This window comes from Halichoerus grypus, chromosome 2, assembly GCF_964656455.1.
Source record: "Halichoerus grypus chromosome 2, mHalGry1.hap1.1, whole genome shotgun sequence".
Taxonomy (NCBI): Eukaryota; Metazoa; Chordata; class Mammalia; order Carnivora; family Phocidae; genus Halichoerus; species Halichoerus grypus.
The window spans coordinates 164,357,704-164,371,769 of NC_135713.1; the positions used below are offsets into that span (position 1 = coordinate 164,357,704).

The 14,066-nt window shown below is 39.4% G+C and overlaps 1 protein-coding gene across 3 annotated transcripts in view; it reads right to left on the reverse strand.

Moving 5' to 3' along the window:
* RPA1 (replication protein A1) overlaps nt 1-14,066 on the reverse strand; it is a 69,649-nt gene that overhangs the window by 42,383 nt on the left and 13,200 nt on the right. For all 3 annotated transcript variants that reach the window (XM_036091068.2, XM_036091067.2, XM_036091069.2), the window contains 4 exons: nt 12,637-12,687; nt 11,544-11,622; nt 10,569-10,677; nt 2,125-2,213 (listed from right to left, as the gene is read on the reverse strand). In XM_036091068.2, the coding sequence (XP_035946961.1) occupies nt 2,125-2,213; nt 10,569-10,677; nt 11,544-11,622; nt 12,637-12,687 (328 nt within the window). The remainder of the gene's footprint in view (nt 1-2,124; nt 2,214-10,568; nt 10,678-11,543; nt 11,623-12,636; nt 12,688-14,066) is intronic.

The window sequence follows — 14,066 nt, forward strand, 5'->3', positions numbered from 1 at the left end:
ATTTTTCCTTGGAAAAAATATTTCAATAGCAATAATAAAAAGTAATTTTCTCTTGTAAAAAATTCAGTAAATATTAGATATTAATCTTTTGTCAGTCCCATCTTTTTTTTTAAGTAAATTCTACCCCAGCGTGGGGCTCAAACTCACCACCCGAAGGATCCAGTCACATGCTCTACTGACTGAGTCAGCCAGGAGCCCCTGTCAGTCCTATCTTTTGTAACTATTTTATCCTAGTTTAAGTTCACACATCTTTCTATTTTTACCATGCAAAATTTTTTTATTTCAATGTAATCAAATATTCATTGTGAATTATCCCAATCTAGATGCAGCCCCATTCTATTATTTTTGATGGTTTCATTTTTTATTTTATTAGTTTTTGAAGATTTTATTTTTAAGTAATCTCTACACCCAATGTGGGGCTCAAACTCACAACCTCGAGATAAAGAGCTGCATGTTCTACTGACTAAGCCAGCCAGGAGCCCTTGCTTTACATTATTTTTTTTAAGTTTTTTTTTTTAATTGAGTAAACTCTACCCTCAACATAGAACTCAAACTTAAGACCCTGAGATCAAGAATCACATGTTCTACTGACTGAGCCAAGCAGGTGCCCCTTGCTTTACATTTTTTAAAAACAAAAACAAAAATGTGCGTTTAAGAAAGCACATTTCTCATTAATATTACTTCTATATATTGGCTTTTTTTTCAAGTTTTTTTTATTTAAGTAATCTCTACACCCAACACGGGACTCAAACTCACGACCCCGAGATCAAAAGTTACACACTCCTCCAACTGAGCCATCCAGGTGCCCCTATGTATTTATTTTTAATCTATTGTAAGTGGGATCTTTTTCCATTATATTCTCTAATTTTTCCTCCTTTCCTAATGTGAGCTTGTGATATTGTGATATAACAAGTATTTTTTTGGCCTTCATCCATGGTTCCTGGCACAGAGCTCTTAAAACCCTTATAATTTCCTAAGTGGTAGGAGGAAGCCCATTTCTTTTTTTTTTTTTTTTTTTTAAAGATTTTATTTATTTATTTGACAGAGAGAGACACAGCAAGAGAGGGAATACAAGCAGGGGGAATGGGAGAGGGAGAAGCAGGCTTCCCGCGGAGCAGGGAGCCCGATGCGGGGCTCGATCCCAGGACCCTGGGACCACGACCTGAGCCGAAGGCAGACGCTTAACGACTGAGCCACCCAGGCGCCCCAGGAAGCCCATTTCAACCACACCTGAGTGTCAGTGAGGTGACTTTTGGAAAGCCTCTAAGGATGGGGATGATTGTCAGGGGAACCAACCATGTGATTAGACTTGGAACTTTCAGCACCTACCCATCACCTCTAAGGAGAGAAGAGGGATTAGAGATTGAACCAATCACCAATGATCAATGATTATTAAATCATGCCTAACTAAGGAGGCCTCCATAAAAACCCAAAAGGATGGGGTTTGGGAGCTTCTGTTGGTGAAGACATGGAAGTGCTGGGAGGACAGTGTACCCTGAGAGAGTACAGAAACTCTGCACCCCTTCCCACATACCTTGCCCAGTACACCTCTTCCACCTGGCTGCTCTCTGAGTTCTGTGAGCCACTCTAGCTCATTAATCTAATCGAACCTGAGGAGGGGGTTGTGGGAACTCCAATTTACAGCCAGTTAGTCAGAAGCCCAAGTAACTACCTAGGACTTTTGACTGGCATCGGAACTGGGGTTTGGGGGTGGCAGAGGGGTACGGAGGCAGCCTTGTGGGACTCAGTCTTTACCTAAGGAATCTGATGCTAACTTCAGATAGATAGCATCAGAACTAAACTGAATCGTAGGACAACCAGCCAGTGTCCATGGAGAATTAGAGAATTGCTTAGTGTAGGATAAACCCCATACTTCTGGTGACAGATAAGCCAAAAGTATGGAAGAAGTTGTATGCAGAGAAAAACAGAGAAGAGGGTTTTCCTTCAGAGTCCTACCATCATTTCTTTAGCGCTGAAAACCCTGAAAGATTAACCTGGTTCCTAAACCCCCAAATCACTAGTCTTGGTAAGACCAACAAACCAAACTGAACCCAAAAGGTAGAATTCTGGATCTATAAAGAGGTATTCAATTGAGAGCTACAACCTATAAAAAAAGTCTTTTACCTTCATTATAGGGCACGGGATTGCCAATCTTTAATCCAACTGCTTCAGCAGATTTCAAAATGTCTAACTCCATCAAAATAACTACTCTCCTGTGAAGGCAAAGAAATAGAAACAAGTTAGAAAAAATCAATTCAGAAGCCCTTCAAATGACAAGCTACTTAAAAAAAGCTTTCCCCCATAATCATTTTGATAAAACTATTTCCGTTTGTCAACGGGTTTTCATTACTGAATAACTTGAGAAAGATATGATATCAATTCCTATGTAAATATTTCCCTTAATCTTTCACTGCATCATTATCAAGGCTTTTTATGATTGCAGGGTTTTCATTTTCCATCTAGTCCTTTAATTAAAATGCAGTGTCCTTACCACAAACCATATCTTCAAGGAGCAAATGACACGATCAGAATTTAGATTACTAAACACAATAATATATGGCACAACAAAAGATGATCTGTTTTCAGAAACATATACTTACCTAAACAATTACCTTTTCCCAGTGAAAAACATTACGCCTGTAGCTATTTTTTAATATAATTATTATCTAACAACTTACAGTTCTTTCATCTACCTTTAACTCTGATTAAAACCTTTCAATAACTTCCCAAGAACCTTAGGCCAAAACTAAGACCTTTCACACACAGCCTACAAGGCTCTGTGTGGTCTGGCCTTGCCAATCTCTCTCCAGCTCATCTCATACCACTTCCCTGAGATGCTCTGCTCTCCGGCCATTCTGTCTGCTTTCAGTTCCTGGTATGTGCCATGCTCTCTCCTGCCACAAAGCCTTTGTACCTGCTGCTCACTGACTGGTATGGCCTTCTCTTATTCTGCCCTCAGCTAGTACTCATTTTGCTCTCATTTCAAACATCACTTCTTCAAGAGACACTTCCTTCATCTTTAGTTTAGACTGGGTTTCTGTTATACTTTTCTCTACAGCCATGACTTCTTTCCTTCACATCACTTCTCTCAGGTTTAATATACATTAATACAGAATTATGAACATAGATTTTAATTGTGTTCATCATTTAACTATTCATTTATATATATTTTATACACTCTTCATTTCATTATTATCGATCTCTCCTACCAGATAGCACTTTCAATGAGAATAGGTGGCCTCCAGGTATCCACAGCTATTGTTCAATACATACTTGAATGAGAATGTCATGATCACATGTGTATTTGAAAAAGAACTGAAACTTGAAGAAGGAATTTGAGGGGAACACACTGGAAGCAGGGAGACCAAAAGATGGTAGCCTCTATTAGGGTCATGGCAATGGTGATAAAAAGAAGTGGATGGTTTAAAGCAATATATTTTTAGGATTTTATTTATTTCTTTGAGAGACAGAGAGAGCGTGTGCGCAAGCAGGGGGAAGGGCAGGACAGGGAAAGAGAGAATCTCAAGCAGATTCTGCACCAAGCACGGAGCCCGATTTGGGGCCCAATCCCACAACCCCAAGACCATGATCCAAGCCAAAATCAAGAGTCAGACACTCAACCAACTGAGCCAACCAGGCACCCCTGGAGCAATATTTAAGCAATAACAAACGCAACTTCACCATGTTGTATTCTTCAAATGGTCTGATTGCTATATTTTGAGTTTTTATATATAACTGATGAGTTTGTGCTACCTTTATCAGGCTTTCATATCAAAGTTATATTACTTTAATAAAAGAAGCTTGAAACTATCTATTCCTGACAATTAGATATAGATTCCCTATAAAAACTACCTGATAGAAATTTAGTGGTAGATATTTAACTACCTTCCAAAATTATCCAAATTACTCCAGGCTTATCAATCATTTAGCATTGGCTAAATAGCAAAATCTAAGAGAAAATAGGCTCAAAAAATTAATTTTATCTTTTAATATATATATCCTACATAAAACATTAGCGAGATGAATCCAGCAGCATATCAAAGGAACATACCAATATCTACTTACAGAAAACACAGATGACAGGGACACATTACAACTTTACAGAGATACAATCAGCAAAATCCAGACTATGGGAAACTGCATGAGGCTAAAGGGCAAATGACCTGGTTTCTTTTTTTAATTTTTATTTTTTTTTAAAGATTTTATTTATTTATTTGACAGAGAGAGAGAGAGAGAAGCAGACTCCCCATGGAGCAGGGAGCCCAATGTGGGGTTTAAGCCCTGGACTTTGGGATCATGTCCTGAGCCAAAGGCAGACGCTTAACTGATTGAGACACCAAGGTGCCCTGACCTGGCTTCTTTAACAAATAAACAGTAAAGTGTTAACTAACTGGAATTTAAGCAAAAACTTGAAACTACAAAAACAAACAGTAAGGGTGAAAAAAGATATACTGGAGGAACCTACAGAGACAAATAGACTTTTTTCTTATTTATTTGAGAGAGAGATTGAGAGAACGAGTGGAGGGAGGGGCAGAGAGGAAAGCAGACTCCCCGAAGAGCAGGGAGTCCGACGCAGGACTCGATCCCAGGACTCTGGGATCATGACCCGAGCCGAAGGCAGACGCCCAACCAACTGAGCCACCCAGGCGCCCCCAGATACAAAGAGACTTAAAAGAAGTATCAACCTATTACAGTGTGAACTTTATTTTGGATCCTGATTCAGATAAAATGCTCTCTCTCTCTCTCTCTCTCACACACACACACATACACACACACAAATAGCTGGAAACAGAACGCTGACAGGATATTTAATATTTCAGGTGTAAAATGGTATTTAAAAAAAAAAAAAGAGTTATCTTTTGGGTGCCTGGCTGGCTCAGTCAATAAAGCATATGACTCTTAATCTCAGGGCTGTGACTTTAAGCATGGAGACTACTTTAGAAAAATGATTAGATTAAATAAAATAAATAAATAAAAATGTTATCTTCTAAAGATATATACTAAGATATTTATGGATGAAATAATACAATGTCTGAGACTTGCTTCAAAATTATAGAAGAGGGTAGACATAGAAGGGATACAGTATAAATAAGATCTGTATCAGGTGATAATTTGAAGCTGGATATTGGGATATATGGGAAGTCATATACCATATATTTTTTTAGATTTTTTATTTAAGTTCAATTTAATTAACATATACCGTATTACTAGTTTCAGGGGTAGAATTTAGTGATTCATCAGTTGCATATAACACCCAGTGCTCACTACATCCAGTCTCTCTTTAATGCCCATCACTCATTTATCCCATCCCCCCACCCAACTCCCCTCCAGCAACCCTCAGTTCCCATACCATATTCTTTTTTTTTTTTTTTTAAGATTTTATTTATTCAGGGCGCCTGGGTGGCTCAGTTGGTTAAGCGACTGCCTTCGGCTCAGGTCATGATCCTGGAGTCCCGGGATCGAGTCCCGCATCGGGCTCCCTGCTCAGCGGGGAGTCTGCTTCTCCTTCTGACCCTCCCCCCTCTCATGCTCTCTGTATCTCATTCTCTCTCTCAAATAAATAAATAAAATCTTTAAAAAAAAAAAAAAAAAAAAAAGATTTTATTTATTCATTTAACAGAGAGAGCTCACACAAGCAAGGGGAGCGGCAGGCAGAGGGAGAGGGAGAAGCAGGCTCCCCACCAAGCAGGGAGCCTGATGCAGGACTCGATCCCAGGACTCCAGGATCATGACCTAAGTCGAAGGTAGTCGCTTAACCCACTGAGCCACCCAGGCACCCCTCCATACCATATTCTTGAATGCAATGACTTAGTATCAAATACTATATAAATTTAATGCAATTCCTTGCATTCCAGTGAGACTTCTATTTTCTTCAACTTGACTATATAACTCTGGAATTCATATGGAAGAATAAAGAGAAGAGCTGCCAAGAAAATTCTGGGGGAAAATGGTAAAAGAAGACCTCACCTGTAAATTACTAAACTATTCTACAGATGACACTTTAACTGAAAATACTACGACAGATTTAATTACCTATGTTGGTGAGAACATGAAGAAACTGGAACCCTCATACATTGCTAGTGGGAATATAAATTGGTAGCCACTTTGGAAAATAGTCTGGTACTCCTTCAGAAATTTAATCTTAGGGGCGCCTGGGTGGCTCAGTTGTTAAGTGTCTGCCTTCGGCTCAGGTCATGATCCCAAGGTCCTGGGATCGAGCCCCACATCAGGCTCCCTGCTCAGCGGGAACCCTGTTTCTCCCTCTCCCACTCCCCCTGCTTGTGTTCCCTCTCTCGCTGTGTCTCTCTCTGTCAAATAAATAAATAAAATCTTTTAAAAAACAAATAAATAAATAAAATAAAAAGACACTTTACATCACTAGGGAAATATAAATTAAAATTATGATGATTAACAATTATTCATAAAAATTAGTAGTATCCAGTATGTTAACAAGGTTAAGGAGAAAGTTTTGTTTTGTTTTGTTTTAAATATCAGCTTTTTGAGATATCACACACATGCCACTCCACTTCCCCACCCCTGGGGAACCACTAATCTGTTTCTTTGGATTTGCTTATTCAGAAACAAGCACTCTTACACAAAGTTAATGAGTATATTAACTTGTAGATTTTCTGTAAGACATGTCCTTTGATCCCCACGATACTAATTCAAGGAATCTGCTCTTCAGAAATAATACCATAAGCACATAAAGATAAACGTGCAAGAATGAATGCTGAAGCCGTTTGGAATAAGTCTAAATGACCATCAAAAAAGTAAAGGGTAAATAAACTTGTACATACATACACAGGTTCTCAACAGAAGTAAGAAAGAATACAAGACATGCCACCATTCTGAGGTGGTAGAATAAAACAAAGCCCATGGGAGTGAAATTCTATCCCTGATTGGAGAATGAAGCCTAAGTTTTTGTACCCGACAGGCGAGCAAAGCTCTCCACCCTCTCCCATAACCATACCTTAGAAGACAGGAAAATGGATAGAAAGCACCACTCAAGCACTCAAAGGTAGCCTGGAGTGGAAGATAACAGGTCCCATGTGGGAAGGTTGGCAAGGAGATGTACCTAGGCTAAACTATGTCAGAGCAAATATGAAGTCTGACAGAACTATCCACATCAAGCATGAACAAGATAAAAACAAATGACACAGCAACAATGTAACATATAAAAGTGTATAAAAATAAAAGGAACAAAGAAGGCAGAGACAATTAAAGAATCCGATCTAGAAGAATGCATAAGCCAAGAAAGCGAATAATACTTTCCAAGAGTGGTTTGAGAAATAAGACTAAGAATTTAATAAAATAAAACTCAAAAGATGAGATATAACAAGAGATTGAGAAGAAAAAGGGAGCTTGAGGGGTGCCTGGGTGGCTCAGATGGTTAAGCGTCTGCCTTCAGCTCGGGTCGTGATCCCGGGGGTCCTGGAATCGAGTCCTGCATCGGGCTCCCTGCTGAGCGGGGAGCCTGCTTCTCCCTCTACCTCTGCCTCTCTCTCTCTCTCTCTCACTCTCATGAATAAATAAATAAAACATTAAAAAAAGAAAAAGGGAGCTTGAGAAGTTATGACAAAAATAGAACAAAAGTAATACCATTATACATCTAACACTTAAACATTATAAACATCAAAAAACACCAGCAGAAAGGCAAAAACTGAACTACTATTATGTTGGAAAATCTTGACTTAATCCAATGTATGCATTAGAAAAAAAGACTAAAGCAAACTGAAGACACAAAGGGAGGACAGTTATCCACAATATAAGTAAAAATTAAAGCTCAAATGAAACAGAAAATAGCATTAAGGAATAGAATCTGCAGACTGAAAGGCATACCATATACCAGGAAAAAAAAAATGGTAATAACAATTGACGTTAAGACACAGCCTGGTTAAGTCACTGAACCTGAAACATAACCAAAGAATTTTTCCATTTAATCCACAGAACCTATTCAAGTTTCATCAACTATCTAAATGATGTCCTCATTAGCAAAAAAGATCTAGTACAGGATCACTTGTTATATTTAATTACCAATCTCTCAAGACTCCTTCAATCTGGAACAGTCTCTCAGTGTACACAACTTTTTTACTTTCATGCTTGAGATTTGAAAATTAAAGGTCACTGAGACGCCTGGGTGACTCAGTTAAACGTCCGACTCCTGATTTCAGCTCAGGTCGTTATCTCGGAGTCCTGGGATCACGCCCCATGTTGGGCTCCATGTTCAGCGGGGAGTCTGCTCCCTCCCTGGCTCATATTCTCTCTCTCAAATAAGTAAATAAATCTTGAAAGAAAGAAAAAGGAGAGAGAGAGAGAGAGAGAGAGAGAGAGAGAGAGAGAGAGAGAGAGAGAGAGAGAGAGTGAGAGAGAAAGAAAGAAAGAAAGAAAGAAAGAAAGAAAGAAAGAAAGAAAGAAAGAAATCAGAGGTCACTTACTTTGTAGAATGTCCCTTACTTTACCTGAGGCCTCCTCATGATTAGATACAGAGTATGCATCCTTGGCAAAAGTATAATATTAGTGATGCTGTGTTCTTCTCATTGCATCCTATCAGGTAATAAATACACATTTTCTATTTGTCCCATTGCTGGTAATGTTAACCCTAATCACTGCAGTAAGGTGCTGTCTGCCAGGTTCCTCCACTATAAAGTTGTCTCTGCTCCTTTTACAATTAGTAATTATGTTGTGGGTAGGAACTTTAACTCCATAAATAACTTGTTACTCTGCAAACTTCACCCGTTTCAGCATCTGTGGTAGACTGAATGGCCCCCCAGAAGATATCCACCTCCTAACCCCTGGAACCTGTGAATGGGACAACAAGGGACTTTGCAAATGTGATTAAGTTAAGGACTGAAATGTCAAGATTATCCTGGATCCTCTGCTAGGCCCTAAAAGCAACCACATGTATCCCTGTAATAGGAAGGCAGATCTGGGTGCCTGGGTGGCTCAGTCGGTTAAGCGTCTGCCTTCGGCTCAGGTCGTGATCCCAGGGTGCTGGGATCAAGCCCCGCATCGGGCTCCCTGCTCAGCTGGGAGCCTGCCTCTCCCTCTCCCATTCCCCCTGCTTGTGTTCCCTCTCTCACTGTTGTCTCTCTCTGTCAAATAAATAAATAAAATCTTTAAAAAAAAAAAAAAAAAGAGCTGCTAAAAGATACTGTTCAGGAAAATGAGAACTGAACTAAAAAGAAAGGAGTGTGATAAAGGAGAGAAAGGGAGACTCTATGCGTAAGTCTAAGTAATTGCTGTCTATATAGAGAATATACTAATTCAAGGAAATAAAAACAAAGTTGAGCTAAAACACTGAACATTGACCATTTTGAGACCTTTGCTTTATTTGAGAGGATTGTAAAAATACAGACCTATTTTAGAACATCTGTTAATTCACATATGGGGTTTTTTAAATGTGAGAATATCCACAAAACAAAACAAAACAAACAAAAACACAGCACAAATATATTTCAAACCAGTAGAGGAAAAAAATTTAAGGAAAAAATCAATCCAAGGCAAGAAAAAATAAAGCAAAAACATGGTAAAAACACAAAAATTAGAAAAAAAATCAATAATAAATTAAGCAGCATAAACTCACCAACTAAATCTCAAACTGATTTCTAAAATCATATGCTGTTTGTAAAAGACATCCAAGGTTAAGAACAGAGAAGCTGAAAGTTAAAAGAAGGACAACGATACAGCAAACAAATATAAAGCAAAACTACAGATAATACTGTAACATACACTGGCATACCCTTATTAAGAGGGGAATGCTCGCTACATTTGTTTCCCATGTGTTCTGTGATTGGAAATAAAAAGCTTAAAAGCCTCTCCCCAACAAAAAATGTCCTATTTTAGCAACAGTTACCCAGGAATAACAGTGCTGCTCACCACTGCACCTCGAGCGTGTAGCATCTGTCAGTACTCAGCATACTCTATATAGGCTGAATAAAGTTTACCATGAAACATTCAAGATGGCAAAAAAGGGGCAGCCTTACATAATTAATTACATCAGTTCTGCTCTTATAAGTAACCCCTTTTCATTAACACATACTTCAAAAGAGAATCTTAAAAACAGTGCTTCTGGGGGCGCCTGGGTGGCTCAGTCGTTAAGCGTCTGCCTTCGGCTCAGGTCATGATCCCAGGTTGCTGGGATCGAGCCCCACATCGGGCTCCCTGCTCTGCGGGAAGCCTGCTTCTCCCTCTCCCACTCCCCCTGCTTGTGTTCCCTCTCTCACTATATCTCTCTCTGTCAAATAAATAAATAAAAATCTTAAAAAAAAAAAAAAAAAAAAAAAAAAAACAGTGCTTCTGAAGAAATTAGAAATAAAAGTTCTGCATTCTGCTTTAATCTCCTGCTTTGAAATTTCCAATCTGTTTCCATATTTCTCTTCCTCTGGTGCCATGTTTTAGTCACCCGAGTTCAAATCTCATGTAAATTCTTAGCTGAAAGCTCATCATCGTCTTTGATTCCTACATGAATTTTGGCATCCAATGGATTTCTCTGTTGAAAAATTAGTCCCCATTCTACAACACAATAAAACCAAAGAAAACCCCCCAAAACAAAGAAAAACACCACATACCTTCCATCTTTCAGAGTGTTAACAATGAATCGGTTAATCTGGCAAATACAATTGTTAGACAATTGTTCTTCCTCAACCAGAGGGTTCAACTGTGTTGCCAACATGAAAGCTGAAAAGCACAGAGATTACTTTAGTCCCCACAACATTTCAGTCATGACAATCTGAAAGTTGATCACACCTGGACTAGCAAAGGAAAACAATGCCTTGAATATGTTTCTGAAATTAAAACGACTCAGATTCTGCATAGTGAAAAACAATATAATTTACTGCATTAAACATCTGCTGGTACTTTGAAATGTATTTCTTAAAGTGCCCAAAATAATTTTTTCCATCATTCAGGTTTCATGACAAAGACTAAAAAGTCTTTTCTATGTTCTTCACCTTGTGACTAGAGATAGCAAGCAATATTCTGCAAATTCTCTTTCTCCCTTGTAAAGTTTACAACACAGAAATAAATCCCCCAAAAGGCAAGTATAGGACAGCTAACCCATTATATTCACTAAATGTCAATACCATCCTGAGGGAAATTAATCAAAGAAAACAGAGCACCAGTTAGAGAAAATTAATTAAGCCAAGTGGCAGCTTTCCACTAGATCTAGTCTATTGTTAGAATGCTCTCTGCCCGGCGCCTGGGTGGCTCAGTTGTTAAGCGGCTGCCTTCGGCGCAGGTCATGATCCCAGAGTCCTGGGATCGAGTCCCACATCGGGCTCCCTGCTCAGCGGGAAGCCTGCTTCTCCCTCTCCCACTTCCCCGCTTGTGTTCCTGCTCTGTCTCTGTCTCTGTCAAATAAATAAATAAATAAAATCTTTAAAAAAAAAAAAAAGAATGCTCTCTGCCAGCCGTAATTCTGTGTGAATGAAGTGCACGGCCAAGCAAATGTACATTTCCAAAATGCCCCAAATTATTGCAATCAAAGTGCTGGGTGTTCTTTTATTATTTAAATGCAAATTCCTAGATTTATACACCATACTTACAGGATAGAGTGTTCAATCCATCACTCATAAGCAGTCGATAACGGGGTGGACTATTCCCTGTAATAATGGGACGGATGTTCTAGGATAGAAAACTTGATTCATTAGTCGGGTTGTCTTCCCAGTCTCAGGGATAAGTAAACTTAAGTGGCAGGAGAGTGGGTTTGCCATTAGTTCAACAAACACTGAACTGCTCGCCCATTCTCTTGACACCTAAATCTAAGCAAAAGAAAATTGGATTTGATGATTTTCCAAACACTGTCTCTGTATTAACATTATTAAACACAACATAGTTGAGAATAAAATGAGTTTCAATTCTCTTCTGTTCTCTCTCAACTCAAATTTGATTAAAAATTAATTTTAAAAAAGATACGACAAGGCACCTAATATATATAAGGAGCTACATAGAAAACATGCTAAAAATAGAAAATGGAAAAAAATATCCTTGCCCTGAAGGGGCTTACAAATGAGGTGGAGACAGAGGCAAAGAGACATAGAGAGTTATGCACATGACATGGGGACACAGCCAAGACGTTTATCACAACTTGAAGGAAATCAGAAGCAGTTCTCCAAAGGAAGTAAAGTACATAAACAGAGCTTTAAGATGAGTGGCAGTGAGTTTGGGAGTAACAGGGAGATCATTAGGCCTATGACTCAGAATCTGCAGGTATGATCCAGGATGCTGCTTCTATGCATTTTTTAAATTCCCACTAAAATTTGAGAACCCTATAAATGAATGATAGGGTTAATGAAGAATTTTAAGCAGATATGTTCACTGCAGGCCCACGTAAGGCAGATTTGAGCAAGACAAACCTCAGGGCAGGAAGAAAAGGAGGCAGTGGTAATGATGGGTAGCACTACAGTATCCATCAATTGTGGAAAGAACAGAAAGGCAAAGCCTTTGGCTAGCATAATATTGGGGGGGAAAAAAAAGGCCTGCTTCCTCTCTTAGGGTTACAACAAGACTGGCCTATTTTTTGGGATGAGGGAGAGAATTCCTTAAAGTGGATGAATCTGTGTGTGCTTCATCAAATGTAATTTGTAATTACATAAAAGTTTTTAAAATGTGTGACATAAAATATTCGAAGGTACTCACGATGACTTGGAGGATGGGTTTTATGGATGTATCTCCTTGTTGCATTATGACCTGAAAGAGTAAAAACAGAATGAGATACACATTCAAATCATGACCAAAATCTGACATATTTTTACAGTTTGGTATTTGGAATAAACTACAGATAACATTATTAAAGAGGCTTTTTGGAGCTTATCATTTGAAAATCCAGTTTAAGTTTATCACTATAGACAAATCATAAAATCATAAAAGTGGGATACATGCGGGGTGCATGGGTGGCTCAGTCGTTAAGCGGCTGCCTTCGGCTCAGGTCATGATCCCAGGGTCCTGGGATCGAGCCCCGCACCAGGCTCCCTGCTCGGCAGGAGGCCTGCTTCTCCCTCTCCCACTCCCCCTGCTTGTGTTCCCTCTCTCGCTGTGTCACTCTCTGTCAAATAAATTAATTAAAAAAAAAAAAAGTGGTATACATGCTTACCAACAAGGATATACTTAATACATCCAAAATAAAGGCTTCACATATGTACTCATTATTCAGAACAGTGCATTAATTTGACTATAGTGCCCATTAATAGAGAATTAGATAAGTACAGTAAATCCTTAGAGTATTATGCAGCCTTAAAAAGATGTTTATAGGGGCGCCTGAGTGGCTCAGTCATTGAGTGTCCGCCTTTGGCTCAGGTCATGATCCCAGGGTCCTGGGATCGGGCCCCGCATCGGGCTCCCTGCTCTGCGGGAAGCCTGCTTCTCCCTCTCCCACTCCCCCTGCTTGTGTTCCCTCTTTCGCTGTGTCTCTCTCTGTCAAATAAATAAATAAAATCTTAAAAAAAAAAAAAGATGTTTATATAATACTGGTTGCCTCTTGTGAGAGAACTGAGGAGTGGGGGCCACATGTGGGAGGCAGACCTCATACTGAATCTTCTTTTTACACCTTTTGAATTTTAAAACTCTTGACTCTATTAGCAATTATGAAAATAATATCTAAAAAAAGGGGCTCCTGGGTGGCTCAGTTAGTTAAGCATCTGACTCTTGACTTTGGCTCAGGTCGTGATCTCAGGGTTGGGAGATGGAGCCCTACATCAGGCTCTGCACTAAGATTCTCTCCCCTTTTCCTTCTCCCTCTGCCCCTACCCCCCAAATAATAATATCTAAAAAAACCAAAAAACCAAAAAACACCAGAATATCAATCAGGCTTTTAGTTTGTGTTTAAAAAGCCATCATTTAAAGGTAACCATCAGGGGGTGCCTGGATAGCGCAGCCGGTTAAACATCAGGCTCTTGGTTTCAGCTCAGGGCTTGGGTCACGATCTCGGGGTCTTGGGATCAGGCCCTGCGTGGGGCTCCTCACTCAGCACAGAGTCTGCTTAGGTTTCCCTCTCCCTCTGCCCCTCCTCCCCACTCTTGTACATGCGCTCTCTCTCTTTCTCTCTCTCAATAAAGGTAACCATCAGAAAA